The sequence below is a fragment of the Quercus suber genome, unplaced genomic scaffold, assembly GCF_002906115.3.
Source record: "Quercus suber isolate HL8 unplaced genomic scaffold, Cork oak 2.0 scaffold_59, whole genome shotgun sequence".
Lineage (NCBI taxonomy): Eukaryota > Viridiplantae > Streptophyta > Magnoliopsida > Fagales > Fagaceae > Quercus > Quercus suber.
In genome coordinates this window covers 870,330-885,424 of record NW_027069524.1, presented here as the reverse complement: position 1 = coordinate 885,424, position 15,095 = coordinate 870,330, and the positions used below count along the sequence as shown (strand labels likewise).

General features: G+C 31.8%; 1 protein-coding gene across 4 annotated transcripts; it reads left to right on the top strand.

Moving 5' to 3' along the window:
- The first annotated feature begins 4,495 nt into the window (after positions 1 to 4,495).
- Positions 4,496 to 12,264, top strand: LOC111992500 (glucose-6-phosphate 1-dehydrogenase, cytoplasmic isoform). 4 transcript variants are annotated; one of them, XM_024024361.2, is made up of 16 exons: positions 4,496 to 4,659; positions 5,575 to 5,789; positions 6,107 to 6,192; positions 6,580 to 6,646; positions 6,853 to 7,039; positions 7,908 to 8,065; positions 8,185 to 8,253; positions 8,518 to 8,576; positions 8,905 to 8,941; positions 9,364 to 9,435; positions 9,793 to 9,940; positions 10,057 to 10,152; positions 10,792 to 10,862; positions 11,533 to 11,648; positions 11,774 to 11,819; positions 11,902 to 12,264. In XM_024024361.2, the coding sequence occupies exons 2-16, from the start codon at positions 5,616 to 5,618 to the stop codon at positions 12,067 to 12,069; spliced, it is 1,554 nt and encodes a 517-aa protein (XP_023880129.1). In that variant the 5' UTR covers positions 4,496 to 4,659; positions 5,575 to 5,615; the 3' UTR covers positions 12,070 to 12,264. The 4 variants fall into 4 exon arrangements, with proteins under 4 accessions (XP_023880129.1, XP_023880128.1, XP_023880131.1 ...); XM_024024360.2 differs by lacking the exon at positions 4,496 to 4,659 and adding an exon at positions 4,666 to 4,793; XM_024024363.2 differs by lacking the exon at positions 4,496 to 4,659 and adding an exon at positions 4,853 to 5,006.
- Positions 12,265 to 15,095: the final 2,831 nt, after the last annotated feature.

The window sequence follows — 15,095 nt, the reverse complement described above, 5'->3', positions numbered from 1 at the left end:
AAAGCTTTCATTTCACTAAATTAGTCCAAATGATTTGGAGTTGTGGGCTGGGAAATCGAAAAAAGTCAGAGAGAGGTTGAGTTTTGGAGACTTTGAGTTTGAGTGCCAATTCGGCACTTGGACTCAGTTTCCCATTTGTGCTATGTTTTGATTTTAGACTACTTCTCAAATTTATATTTTTAATCATTTCTAAGAGTTTGAGTACATAAGAGAAATGCTAAATTTTGGAGACTCTAAGTGTCTGATTGGGAATAATTTATTTAGTTTTTTTACTGAAATGTTTTTAATAAAAGTATGTTAAAATATACTTGTACCTTAAAAATGTTAGAAAAAAATGGAAAAAATAGTTTAGAGATGAAATTAAAGGACAAGGATGACTAGGGTGTCAAGTGATATAGATTACTGGAGGGCGAGGGCAATAAGAGCTTGACATCGCAATGACAAAAGGCTAAAAGCAGCTAAGAAAATAAGGTGAAGTGAGGTGAGATTAAGGTATGACTTACATGAGTGAGAGGTAGCCATGGAGCTTAGGAGCAGGGATGGAGCTAGGACTTGGAGTTAAGGAGGGTGGCTCTATTGTTTGTTGCGTATAGCGGATTTGACCTTTAATTCTATTGCTTTAGCACTACGAATTTTTGTTTAAAACTTTTTGAATGGTCAGGTTGTTTGTTTTGGATAAAATATGTTAACTAGGTTTAATTTTTTTAACTTTATTATTGGTAATTTTTATTGTTGGCCTAATTTTTTTGGGTTTGTATATTTTGTTTTAAATTTAATCTATTAGTTTTTTATGGCATTTAAAAGGTGAAAAATGCTAAAACTACAAAATTTTTACAAATTGGTAATGTGATGAGTGGTTATTGGTAAGTAAAAAGTAATGCAAGTGTGTGAACCAATAAGAATTTGCAACCTCAATAGTTTGTAAAAATGTTGTAAAAAAATTTGTAACTATAACATTACTTTTAAAAGAATTAATGGCTTTGTTAAGAAGGGCAAAGTGTAATTTTATTGAACAAAATTGCTAAAATTGGTACTTATTAATATACTAATATTTTTTAAAAAAATTTTGGGGGAGGGAGGTGGGGGCATTGCCCCTCAAGTCCATATATAGCTTCGTCCATGTTACTAGGAAATAAAATAAGTTTATATATTTAGGATTTTAAAGGGTATATTGGTCAAATAACATTTAGTTAAACAAATTAGATGAGTCAAATGGATTTTGTGAATTGAATATAAATACAACACATTTATTAAATGAATCAATCAACCCTAATATGATATAAACTCATTAAGCCTTAATCTATAATCCGCTATTATTTTTTTTATTTTTCCGTTTCTAGAGAATCCATCCTGACATTATTAAGAATCACACTAGAAAATCAACAATTACAAGAGAAGAAAATTATGGAGTAACAGACTCCATCCAAACAATTAAAGGGAAAGAAAGTCTAACTCTGTTATCTAAAGCATGGACTACAAAATTACCTTGCTTTATTATACGAGAGAAGGAGTGAGCTCTAAAAGAGTTCAAGATAGATTGAATGTCTTTAACAAAATGACCATGGAGAGAGGGATGGGGAGTAGCCAACGATAATGCCTTAAACACAATTTCAGATTCCCTTTTAAAGCAAACCTTATGAAAGCCAAGTTCAGTTGCGAAATGTACTGCTTTCCTTGCTACCAGTAGTTCAACCAATTCCACCGAGCAAGGAATAGGGATTTTCTCTTACAGTGCAACTATGACCAAACCACTATCATTTCAAATCACCACCCCCAATCTTGCCTTGTTTGAGTCCGTGAACATCGCACCATCGTAATTCACCTTCACCCACTCATGGTCATTTTAGATTTAATGTCTGTTTGGGATCAGCCTATTTTGCTAAAATTGAAATTTTTTTGCTAAAAATACTATAAATAAAGGTAAAAATTAGCTAAAATAGTATAGTGAAACTCATGAATAGTAGCAAAAAGTGTAGTAGGCCATATGAATAGTAACAAAAATGAGCCAAATAGTAAAATAAGCTAGCTTTTTAATTTGGAGCCAAATGTACTGCACTTTTTTTGTATTATTCATGGGTCTCACTGCACTTTTTGGTACTATTCATGGGTTTCACTGTATTATTTAACCTAATCTTTACCTTTATCTATAGTAATTTCAGTAAAAAAATTTCAGTTTCAACAAAATAAACGGATCCAAACAAACCCTTATAGTAAATACTAGTAATAAAATTCGGTGTAAGAGTCATCCAAATCAATATCAGTTCACCTTCCGTACTGGATAAACCAACACCCCAGTCCCCCTGTCTTGGTTTCCATTTTCGAATGTTTTAAATAAAAGCCAATAAAGGATTGTAAAAAAATATCTCCATCCACCACTTGAGGCATGTTTGGTACACTGTAATGATTATTATATGGGAATATGAATAAATATTACAAGGAATACATTAAGCTGTTTCTCAAAAAAAAAAAAAAAAAGAATACATTAATTTGGAAGGTAATAAGTATTATTATTAATTAGTTTGGTAACCATTTAATAGTAGAATCCTGAATATGCATCCATAATTTAGTAGAGTATAAAAGAAGGTGTAATTAAATCATTTTTAAGTCAAATTTCCTAAAATACATTTATTTTAGGGTGTTCAAAATAGAGTTAATAATTAACAACAAGGAAATTTTATTTTATTTTCTTTTGAAGATGTGACAACTAATGGTTTTTTAGGAAATTTTTTTAGAAAGTTATTACATAAGGTGAAGGAATAGATATTCAATACTTTTGATAAGGAATAGTTATTCATCATTTTGAAGAATATCTATTCATAAGGAATAACTATTCATTGTAATAAAAATATAGCCAAACAATCGAATAATTATGCCATAAGAATATTTATTGCATGACAGTGTCTATTACAGTCTACCAAACGTGCTCTTGTATGGGGTTGATATTTCATGTCTTGTCGTATCCCCCATAAGTAACTCTTTTTTTTTTTCTTTTTTTAAGTATATACATCCCATGGTGTCTATCTTGAATTATAAAAGAAGAAGAAGAAAGCCCATGTGGTATTTGGATGGTAGACTTATTGGTTCAAAGTGTGATATAAATCTCTAATTATATCTTAATTATATTTTAATCTTGAAAAAATAAAGGAAAAAAAGAAAAGAAGAAGCCAAATAATTATAAGCTCGTGTATATATATATATATATTTTTTTTTTTTTAATTCAAGAAAATGGCAAAAATGCAATTTACACCAACTGATTTTACCTAAAAATCATTTTAGTTTTAGAATTTGAAGTTTGTCATTTTAGTTTGGTAACTTTACCAAAAAATCATTTTAGTCATTTAAGTTTAAAATTAATAATTTTAATCCGGTTACTTTTCTAATTCAACTCAAAATGATGTTATATCAACATATTAAGAATTAAAATATTATTTTATTAATTCATCAAAATAAAAAACAGAAAAATTAGAACAAATTGTTCTAACGATGTCTTCTATCTACTTTGAGTAACATTACAAAACAAAACACTTAAAAAAAGGAGAAATGTTATGCTTTTAATATTTTTACAACACATTCACAACAAATTTTAAGTGATTAGTTGTTATTAGAGTAAGAAAAATAAGTTTAGTGATGAGTTTAAATAAGAACCAATAACAACTTAACATTAAAAAAAAATTTCCCTAGCATGGCAAAGCTAAAATCTCCAATTTTCCCCCTAGCCCCAATTTCTAGTGAAAATAATTTTTTGAGCAAAGTTACCAAACTAAAATAACCAATTGAAACTCAAAATGATGCTATATCAATATGTTAAGACTTAAAATATTATTTTATTAATTCATCAAAATAAAATAAGAAAATTCTTTTTATCTCCAATTTTTTTTCCTTTCTCATTTTTAGCAAAAATTCTTTTTTTAACAAAGTTACCAAACTAAAATAACCGAACTCATTCTTAGTGTGTGTTTGACAAAAATTAAAAAGCCAGTTTATTTTACTATTCAACTTATTTTTGCTATTATTCATGAGTTTTGCTGTACTTTTTAGTTTTATTTATGAGTTTCATTATACCTATTAACTTTTACTTTTATTTAGTAAAATAAGAGGATTCTAAATTTTTTTTTTTGAGGGATATCCTAAACAGAACATTAAAGCATTAAAATGACTTTTCGACAAAGTTTCACAAAGTATGGTTGCATTTTTGGAAAAAAGAAAAAGAAAAAAAAAATAAGAGGAGTTTGGCGTGAAGTGAGAAAATCTATTACGGTCATTTACCTGAATGCGGAGAAATTATAGAGTTTTTTGTGGACAAGTTATGTGGTTTATTATTTCACTAAAAAATTTTTACTAATTTAAAATTGTTGAATCAATACTTAATTTTTGTTTAATTTTTTTTAACTAATTAATAATTTTAAATAGGTAAAACTTTTTTAGTAAAATAATAAATTACATCATCCCATGGGAATATTATAATTTCTCCACAGTTTTTCCTATACGTCGGTAGGTACCAAAGCACAAACCAAGTACGACCCGAGAGAGAGAGAGGAGAGAGAGAGAGGGAGAGAGTTGGTGGAGAAGTTGAAGTTGAACAACACAAAACTGTTAGCTAAAAAGCTCACCATTTCTGCCTCAATATTTTCCAAAGCTCTGCATCAAATAATAAAAAAGGTACTACTTTTATTCAATACAATTATTTACACGAATGTGGAGAAGTTGAAGTTGAACAACACAAAACTGTTAGCTAAAAAGCCCACCATTTCTGCCTCAATATTTTCCAAAGCTCTGCATCAAATAATAAAACGGTACCACTTTTATTCAATACAATTATTAACACGTACGTGTACACACAGATAACCCCGCCCACTTTCTCTCTTTTTTCTGGAGCTGTCATTTCTTATTATAAATTTTGCAAATTCTTGGCAAATCCATCAAAACTCTTTCTTTCCTTTTTTTTTTTTTTTTTTGGCTGTGGCATCTGATTCTGGTACCTGTCTTGATATCATTTTCACGACCCGGTTCGTGGTTCTTGATTTTCTTGTCGTTCTGTTGTACTGCTTTTGAATTCCATTTTCATTGATTTCGAATTCCCAGCTTGGATCTATCAGTTTATGCGTTTTTTGGAGTTTGGGATCCGTTTCTTGAGTGAAATTCTTTAGGTTTTTTGTGGGATTTTTAGTTTTTAATTTTTTTTGGTCTTTTGGCTGTCGAGAAATCCGAGGAGGAATAAAAAATTTTGAATTCTCCACTGTTAAAAGCAGTATGTTTGTTTGTTCCAACGGTCAGGTAGGTAAATCACATTTTTTTTGGGGTGTTCTGATTCTATATTTTCTGAGAAACCAAACAGAAAACTAGTGGGGGTTTGAGTTTGACATTCAGTTTTATATATATATATATATATTTCCTGAATTTTGAGTCTGATGGATCTGAGTGGTTAAAAAGTAGTTGGGTGTGAATTAAAAATGGGCCATTGAATGCATTTGGCAAAGAAATGAAATCATTATATATGCATACACCAATACCAGTCAATTTCAGTAGCTCTGTTTTATAGTTCATGCTTGTATTTATTTATTTTTGTTGTTGCAGATTACAAGCAATTGTGAGAATTTTCTGTTCAGCTTAAAAAGATGGAATCACCATGTTGGCACGTTGAGAAAAGAGCTGGTTTAAAAAGCGATTCGTTCCGGAAAGACAATGAGAATGTCCTAGAAACTGGGTGCCTCTCAATTGTTGTGCTTGGTGCTTCTGGCGATCTTGCCAAGAAGAAGACTTTTCCGGCACTCTTCAACCTTTTTCGACAGGTTTGGCTGGACCCCTTCGTAGCATTTTGTATATAGTTTTCTAGAATTGTAGTTATTGGAGGTTGTTAATCAGTTTTAGACTCAAAGATTGAAAATTTAATGTTTTACTTATTCTATTGGAATTTCAATAGAGTTGGTCATGAAAATGTATAAACGGAACGATTTTCTAGTGTTCTCATTTGATGGAATTCTCTTGCAACTCTGATAGACAACTGAGAATTCTGTTTGTAAAGACTTTTTGGGAACTAGAGTTCATGGTTTTTCTTATGAGCTTTGAACTGTAACACTCACTTTGAAATGGACTGGCTTGTCCGCAGGGATTTCTACAACCTGATGAGGTTCACATTTTTGGCTACGCAAGGACTAAGATTTCAGATGATGAGTTAAGAAACCGCATACGGGGGTGAGTTATGTTTCTGTTGTCTGTTTCTAAATATTATATCCTAATCAAAATGAATATAACGAGTAGAGCAACAATGTTTGATGTCATAATCCATAATTTGTTCCCTGCTTGCAATAATTTCAATAAATTAATAAATATAATAAAGCTTATTTTCTTGCTCAGTACTTAGAAGGAAGAACAGAAATGCACCTGCTAATTTTTCCTTGTTTTGTTTACTTTCATGTTTCTTTGATTGTTATCTTATATCTGTTCTTCTTTTTCTTTATTTATTTCCAAAAATATTGTGCCGTTTTTTCTAATACAAATTGTTTCTTCAAAATTTTATTTTAATTGTTTATAAGAATAGCAAATGATGAGGATTGATTGAGATATGATTAATAACTGCAGATATCTTATTAATGACAAAACTGCTTCACCAGAGCACGTGGAGAAATTATCCAAGTTTCTAGAACTGGTTAGTACAAAACTTATCCTGCATCAACCTCAAGGGGTGAACAATTGGCTATGAAGTGGAGGCTGCTAGTTCGAATCTCTCCTTCTTCTACCCCTTGGAGCCAAAACTTACTTATAAAATAAAAAACCCCCTTTTTATGCATCATTTTGGAATCATTTCTGTGGTGCACCCAAGTAACATGTAATTGCTTTAATTTATTTTTGTAGATCAAATATGTAAGTGGTTCTTATGATTCTGAGGAGGGCTTCCGGCTGTTGGATAAGGAAATTTCAGAGCATGAATTATCAAAAAATAGTGTGGAGGGAACATCTCGGAGACTCTTTTATCTTGCACTTCCTCCATCAGTTTATCCATCTGTCTGCAAGATGATAAGGAATTTCAGCATGAATAAATGTTAGTTTTTCTAACCCATCTTTGGTTTATGGCTGGAAGTATTAATAAACACTGGCTACTATTGTTTGGTCATTTATTTTTAGAAGGTGCATTTTTCATTCATATTGTTGTTCACAAATATTTCATGAAGGTTGTTGTTCAGAAATAGACAATGAAGTTGTCTTCATATATACATTCCTAAATTTTCTTTGACATGCTTCTTAATAGGAGCTTAAAGATTAAAAATAGGAAAAATATGGATGCATCTGAGGAGCCATTGGTTGAAGAAGACAGGGCACTATGTTTTAGTCTGGCAATGCTTTAGAAGTTCCACTTTAGGCTTCTTTTATGCTTCTTTATGTAAAGTAAAAAAATTTATAAGTGAGTTTTTGGCCCCAACTAGAGGGGGAAGGGGAGATTAAAAATTAATGTAGTGTATACAAGGTGCCTGTTCTTTTCATTCATCCTTCATATCTCACTGTGCACATAGAAATTGATTCTGCCATTAAGTGTGACTTTAGAAACTTGAATTCTGTCATTGGATTTACAAAGATGTTATTGCTAGTAACATTGAGTTCTTTCTAGCATTGCTCTGATGGTAAGGGGAAATTCTGAAAGATATATATATATATATATATATTTGTTTACATAGTTGGATTTTAGAAAATAGAAAGTAGGCCTTCAGATTTCCCATATAATGTCACAATTCCGTCTATGTTGTTATTTTGTCGATTGTCTGCATCCTGTGTTTGCATAAATTGGTATATTGACAATTTGGCAATTTTAGATAGTTGAATCTTGCATGATGGCATTGCGGTTCCTGAATAAGATGCATACTTAGAATATCTGATGCAGAAATTTTTGAATGATTTCATCTAATAATTTCCAGCTGATCTTGGTGGATGGACACGGATTGTTGTTGAGAAACCTTTTGGCAAAGATTTGGAATCTGCAGAGCAACTCAGCACCCAGATTGGAGAGTTGTTTGAAGAACCACAAATTTACCGTATTGATCACTATCTGGGAAAGGAATTGGTGCAGAATCTGGTAATATATGTATAAAATATATACTTATTTTGGCCAAATATCTGTATAACTAGATCTTAGTTATTATTCATTTAGTTTAATGGACTCTGCTTGATTCTATTCTTATATTACATATGCAGTTGGTTCTTCGTTTTGCAAATCGCTTCTTCTTGCCCCTTTGGAATCGTGACAACATTGACAATGTACAGGTGAGAATCCTTTTTTCACTGATAATTTTTGAAACTTGAAAGTTGCTCACCTGTGGTGAGGCTGTGAAAGTACATAAATGGTGATAAAAGTAAGGGCAAACTATTAGTTCAAGTGATAATCTTGTGGTCCCCTTAATTACATGTATAGTCTTGTCAATTTTTAATATTGTGAATTTCATTTTCACCTACTGTAGCTGTAATATTATGAAGCATTAATAAGCCACAAATTTTAATTTATATTTTGCTATTATTTTTCTCTGGCAGATTGTGTTTAGGGAGGATTTTGGGACTGATGGTCGTGGTGGATATTTTGATGAATATGGGTATGCTCAGTACATGCTTGTGTCTCAGTTGTTTGTTGAGCAGGACTCAAACAAACATTCATTCCTTTGCCTTCTTTAAAATTTTCTTTTTACTATTCAATTTTCTTGTATTTTAAAACTTGCAATGTTTTATTCTATAAATTTGGTATATTTTTCATTATTAATTCAATTTCTATATTCTGCTGATATGGAAAAGAAACTTTAAAAATTTCAGTTCTAAATGGCTTAACATTTTTGAGAATCTGTTGTGTTTGCTTACCTGGTTTTATATCATAATGAATCTTGATTAGCAAAGAAAACTAACTAATTAATTTTTTTTCCTGCGCAGAATTATTCGCGATATCATTCAAAATCATCTCTTGCAGGTGACGCCTTGGTATTAAGATGAAGTAGATTCATATGCTTAATGCTGTCATCTTTGCATGATTGATTGTCTTTATTCTGGATTAATTATTTCTGCTTGAGCATTTAGGAAGCAACAGTGCCATCTTGTGTCTTGAATTGTAGTGTTTGAGTTCTTTTTGGTTATTCATGTTTGACATTTGCTTGGGATAGGATACTTATAGGAACTTGGTGGACCTTGTGTCTGTAGTGTCAACATCTCCAACTGTTATCTATCCAAAAAAAAAAAAGAAACTCCCAACTGTAACCTTCTTTTCTCAGATTTTTATTACCCAACCTTTCCTTGCAACCCATTACCATACAAACTCCCAACATATCACATGAAAAGAAAGGTGTTTTAGTTTTGACGTATTTATATTATTCATTAATTATCTACCAACTGCAGGTTTTTTGCCTGGTTGCTATGGAAAAGCCTGTTTCTCTCAAACCTGAGTACATCCGGGATGAGAAAGTGAAGGTAGGCATCTTCACTACTTGTTGCAGGGAAGTCATTTTAGCCATTATCTACTGATATTTATGCTCTAAAACCTCTCTGATATAGCAAGAAACCAAATGTCATCATGAAAGCGAGATTTATTGATGAAAATCTACTTTCTAAATGAATAAAAGGAGCATATATATATTTTTATTTTTATTTTTATTGATTTTGAGGAGCATAAGGGCTTTCCAAAGACGTTTAAAAAAAAGAAGAAATATTCATGTTTTACCATTTGCGTAAAGCTCTTTTCTCTATAAAATCTTTTCTTCTTATTACGTGCTTTAAGTTCCAGACATGCTTCCTTACATTGATTGCTCTTTATTACCTGAATCTCAGGTTCTTCAATCAGTTCTTCCAATTAAAGATGAAGAGGTTGTTCTTGGGCAATATGAAGGCTATAGGGATGATCCAACAGTTCCTGATCAGTCAAACACTCCAACTTTTGCAACTATAGTTCTGAGAATACATAATGAAAGATGGGAAGGTACAATCTATATTACAATTTTATTTATTTTTCTTTTGAATACACACACACACACACAGAGTTATGCATTGATTAATGAAATTGAAAGCTCAATTTTGTTTTCAATATCTTCTCAGGTGTTCCGTTTGTACTTAAGGCTGGGAAAGCATTGAATTCGAGAAAGGCAGAAATAAGAGTTCAATTTAAGGATGTTCCTGGTGATATATTCAAATGTATGGCACCACAACTTAAGAATTCTCAGTGACTAATCTTCAACATTTTGCTTGCTTCCATTGTATGTCTTCTATAGTTTTGTATGTTAATTGATATGCAGAAAGGAGCTTTCTGACCTGGCTTAATTTGTGTAGACAATCACTTTCAATAGGTTTAGCGTATTCAATGGATGTTGGTTTACAATTTTTTTTAGGGGGGAGGGGGGGTTCCTTTTTACCGGTAGTGTATGTCTTGTAGTTATGATCAAACTGGGGCATGAATGGTTGTATGGTAACAATTTTCTAAGGTATTTCTTGTACTATAGTTTTGGTATCAAAAGTGGATGGTCACGATTATTAGCTAAGTGAACATTTTTTGTGAAGATTATTGCACTGGGGAACAAGAAGAATCGCTCATTGTCTATTTCTGAAATAAGATTGTTTTTTACTACTATTATTTTGATAAGTACTCTTCTTGCTTATTATACAATACCATATAATAACTACTCTTCTTGCTGCCTCATAACTACTTGATTTCTATATTCATTGTCTGTACTTTTTAAGACCATAAATGCTGCTTTTGTATAATGCTTGTCCTGTCACATGTTTGGTTGTAAGTTTTTGATTTATTTGTTGATTGAACATTATGTCATTGTTTAGGTAAAAGACAAGGGAGAAATGAGTTTGTAATACGCCTTCAACCCTCAGAAGCCATGTACATGAAGCTTACGGTATGTTAGTGATTCTAATTACGTCATTACAAGAATTATTTTTCCCACAATGTTTGAGCTGGTACCTGCTTTATGGTTTCATGTGTGTGTGTGTTGTTGAAGACTTTGTGGGGCATCATGTAAAGTAATGAACATTACACTTCTGCTTGTCTGTAAAATTATATGGGTTGCAGATTTTTCCTGGACTATCTTTCAAAATAACATTTTAGTGCATATCTGAAAATTTGGTTCTGATCTGAATATAGGTCCCAATGTAAAGCTCTGAACCCTGTATGCCAGTGTACATGTTCATGTTTCACCTATCTTGGATCGGGGATGGCTCTTTCTCCACCGGTTCTGTGTATCTTAATTGTTTACTTGTGATCATTTTAAGTATGCCATATTGGATATACCCACTAGCTTCATGTATGCATTGATCAGTGAAAATAATGATACAAGCACTTGGATTGCAATAACTTTAGCAGCATCATACTATATCATACTTTTGTGGCTATTGTTTTGTGCGTGTATATATATATATTTGTTCACTGCTCATATTATCAGCTATTACAATTACAAAAAATTTTAGAAAAATAATATAAATTTTAATTTTACTGAAATCCTCTCATAAGGGTCACTAAAATTGTTCTATTTTGCTCTGAAAACCCATTGCTTAATGTGTCTTGTGCAGGTCAAGCAGCCTGGACTGGAGATGTCTACCGCCCAAAGTGAATTAGACTTGTCATATGGGCAACGTTATCAAGGGGTTACAATCCCAGAAGCTTATGAGCGTTTAATTCTTGACACGTATGATCCTTGCCCTTCCATACACAATTCTTGTGAATATTAATATGGGACAAGGGATTTGAGGATTAATATTTTAGCAATGCATCGAATTCTTCATTATTGAAAATGGGAATTTTGTTTTGTAGAATAAGAGGTGATCAGCAGCATTTTGTTCGCAGAGATGAGTTGAAGGTATGAACATTGTACATTGCATAACATATAGTAGCATGTAGTGATAGTTCCCACTCTAATGGTAATATTCTGTCAATCACAGGCGGCCTGGGAGATCTTCACACCTCTTCTGCACAGAATTGACGATGGTAAAATGAAGCCACTTCCATACAAACCAGGCAGCCGAGGTCCTGCAGAAGCAGACGAACTGCTAGCAAAAGCTGGTTATGTTCAAACACATGGTTATATATGGATCCCTCCCACCTTGTAGAACGCAGCTTGCTTCCTTTTGTTATGTATCTATGATGTTGCCTGCACTTGGTATTGTATGTCATAAAAATTTGCTTTTACATACTGTTTATTCAGAATAAGAATATGGTATGGTCTGTATCGAGAAATACCTGCATTATGCAAGCAGCACGATGCATTTGTATTACCATTATAAATAAATTGTTGATGTTCACCACTTTTTAAGAGAGATAAAAGAGAGATATTGAGCAAATACTGTTCCGCACTTTTTAAGTTCCATTTTTCTTGTTTACTATGTCGACATAAAAAAAAAAAAAATGAAAGAAAAATGAGTATATAAGAAGAGCCACTTGTCCACTTTCACATAATTGAACTACTGTCTTTTGTGGTAATAATTGTGACTCCCGAAACATAAGTGAGGAAAATGTTCATGTTAATACCAATATCAATATAAAATACTTACAAACTAATATGATAATAAATGTGATTGGTTTTACTTCAACAACCTAACAAGCAAATGTTTGAATTGTTTTTTTGTGATTGATAACGCATTAAATTTTGTAAAGTTTATGTAGTAAAAGGGTATATTCATGTCTCACTTAAGTGTTGGGCAAAATCGTAAATTTCATAGTTGTGTTAAGAACACGATATATATATATATATATAATTTTTTTTTTCCCACAACTTGTTGAAGTGTTAAGTTGTGATTGCTACATCTTTTTCATACAGGTCTATTGTTGATCTTATTTTTATTATACACGAATCATAATATATCACCTCATTAAATATAATAAAATGATAAAAATTATGAAATTTTATATTACTAGACTTATTCATGGCACCTTTCCATGGGTTTAAGGGAGAAACGGTTCAAGCTGCTGAGTTAACAACATGTTGTAATTATTTTTTCTCAACTATGTATTTGGATGGTTTGAGGCTCTCTTTTGTATCTAACCCAGACTTCAGTATTGGAGCATTTTTCAATCATTGGATGAGTCATTGCATCACTTTCTCAATGAAAATCAAAACAAGTGAGTTTTTTTCCCACTTTCTCCTGCAAAAGAGTACTTTGGTATTATTGCCTTCTAATCTTCTATGGTTATTTTTTTACTATTATATTTAAAATAGGCAAAGATAGTTGAGAGGAAATCATTTGTGTGACTGTTATATATAACATCTCTTTCACTTGAGATGGATCCTACAAACATGAGGAGGAGGTATACCATGATTGTTACTGTACAGATATATGAGTCTTCTCTTTTACTAACTATGAGAGAGAGGACTCATATATCCGGGTATATTTTTCCCAAATATGAGACTCCCCTTATGTGAGAATTGAGATAGAAGTTACAAATCTCCATCACTCCAAATACCGCTTGGTGGAACCTAAACCTTTGAAAGCTTGAAGCTGTAGTAAAATGTTCACTTCACTATCTTTTCCTAGGGACTTTCGTATACTTCCTTTCAAAAGAAAGTACTTATAAAATTTGATTTGGTCTTCGCCTTCTAAATATAGCATCCTAGACTTTAGGTTGTTTCCAACTTCCAAATTGATATTCATATAACATCCGTTGTATCAAGGTAATGTCCAACGAGAAACAAAAGCCTAACTTGGATGGAGCTGGAAGGAGATGAAACAAAGGAGAAGAATATGTGTGTATATATATAAATCAGCATATTCTGATTGTCCTCTACTTTCTTCTCCTTCTTCTTCTTCTTCTTCTTCTTCTTCTTATTATTATTATTATTTTTGGTTGAGTGTTCAGAATTCTTTGAATATCTAATTATTCCCTTGATATGTCCAGTTCCCCCCTTCTCCCTTCCAATTTCTTGCATTGTATTGTTTCCATCTCCTTAAAGTATATAATGTGTCATTTTTATTTACTCCAATAAAAGTTGGTTCAAAAACACCACTCATATCTTTGAAAATTAATTAAGTATGCAAGCTAGTAGGACTTTTAAAAATTGGACCTAGTCCTAATAACCCACGCAAAATCAAAGGAAAAATACTGATTAGGGTAGGATTTTTGGACCCGCAAAAATGAATCATGTCAATTATGCTTGTCCACAGGTCAGGCCAAGTCAGGTTTGGACCCAACTCGGACTCAACTTGCCGGTATCAAGTGGAGGGTGAAGGAACCCGAAACTGACCGCGAGCATCAATCGGTTGAGTCAGTTTTGAGTGAGGGTAAGCATCAGTCGGTTTGTTGGTTGCTGGATTCTGAAAAATGTCTTCGAAATATGCAAAAATGTTGTCGGAATTGGCAAAAAGTCATCGGTTGTTGCATTTTCGCCAGAATCTGCATTTTTTTCACTAAAAATTGCTGGGATTTGGCTAAATCCCACCAAATCTAGCAAGATCTAGCCAAGTTTGGTCAAGATCTTCTGGATCTAGCTTTTTTTTTTTTTTTTTTTTTTTTTTTTTTTAAAGCCCTAATATTGCCACACATCATGTACATAATTAATTAACCAACAATAGCATATATGGTAATTCTAACTCTATTTGTTATTATTTATTTTAATTTTTTTTATCAACAACATTTTTTTGGGTGATAATCCTATAGCTTAAGGATAGCTTAATTTTATTGACTTATTTAGCTTAGAATATAAGTTGGAAAAAAGTACACTTATACCAAAAAGAAACAAAGTTGTAAGAAGTTGTACATAAACCGAATAAACAGAAAAAAGATAGATAAAAGAGTTAGGAAGATTCGATATTCGATTTCGAAACATTCTCCACTCAAGGAGGAAGACGTGCCAATTGGCTTACAAGATATTGGCAACAACCTTAATCTTGTCCGCCAATCGTAATTTTTTCTCTCTTTCCACGTTATTACAAGATATTTGATATTATGAGTTTCCCTTTTTATCATTTTTACTTTAAAAAATTACATTTTTTTTTTCTTACAAAGAATATTTTAATTGTAGGGATAAGAACAAAATATCGAGCAAAACTTAAAGAGAGAAGGAAAATCAAAAACAAAAAAAAAAAAATCCCAAAAGAGAAGGAAAACTAAAAAATAAAGACCAAAAAAAAAAAAAAAAAAA

Excerpts from the sequence above, each read along its gene's own strand:
- LOC111992500 (XM_024024361.2), top strand. The coding sequence starts at position 5,616 with ATGGAATCACCATGTTGGCACGTTGAGAAAAGAGCTGGTTTAAAAAGC. Across the intron at positions 8,066-8,184 it reads AGGAATTGGTGCAGAATCTG|TTGGTTCTTCGTTTTGCAAA; the intron begins GTAATATATGTA and ends TTACATATGCAG. Across the intron at positions 11,820-11,901 it reads TTCGCAGAGATGAGTTGAAG|GCGGCCTGGGAGATCTTCAC; the intron begins GTATGAACATTG and ends TGTCAATCACAG.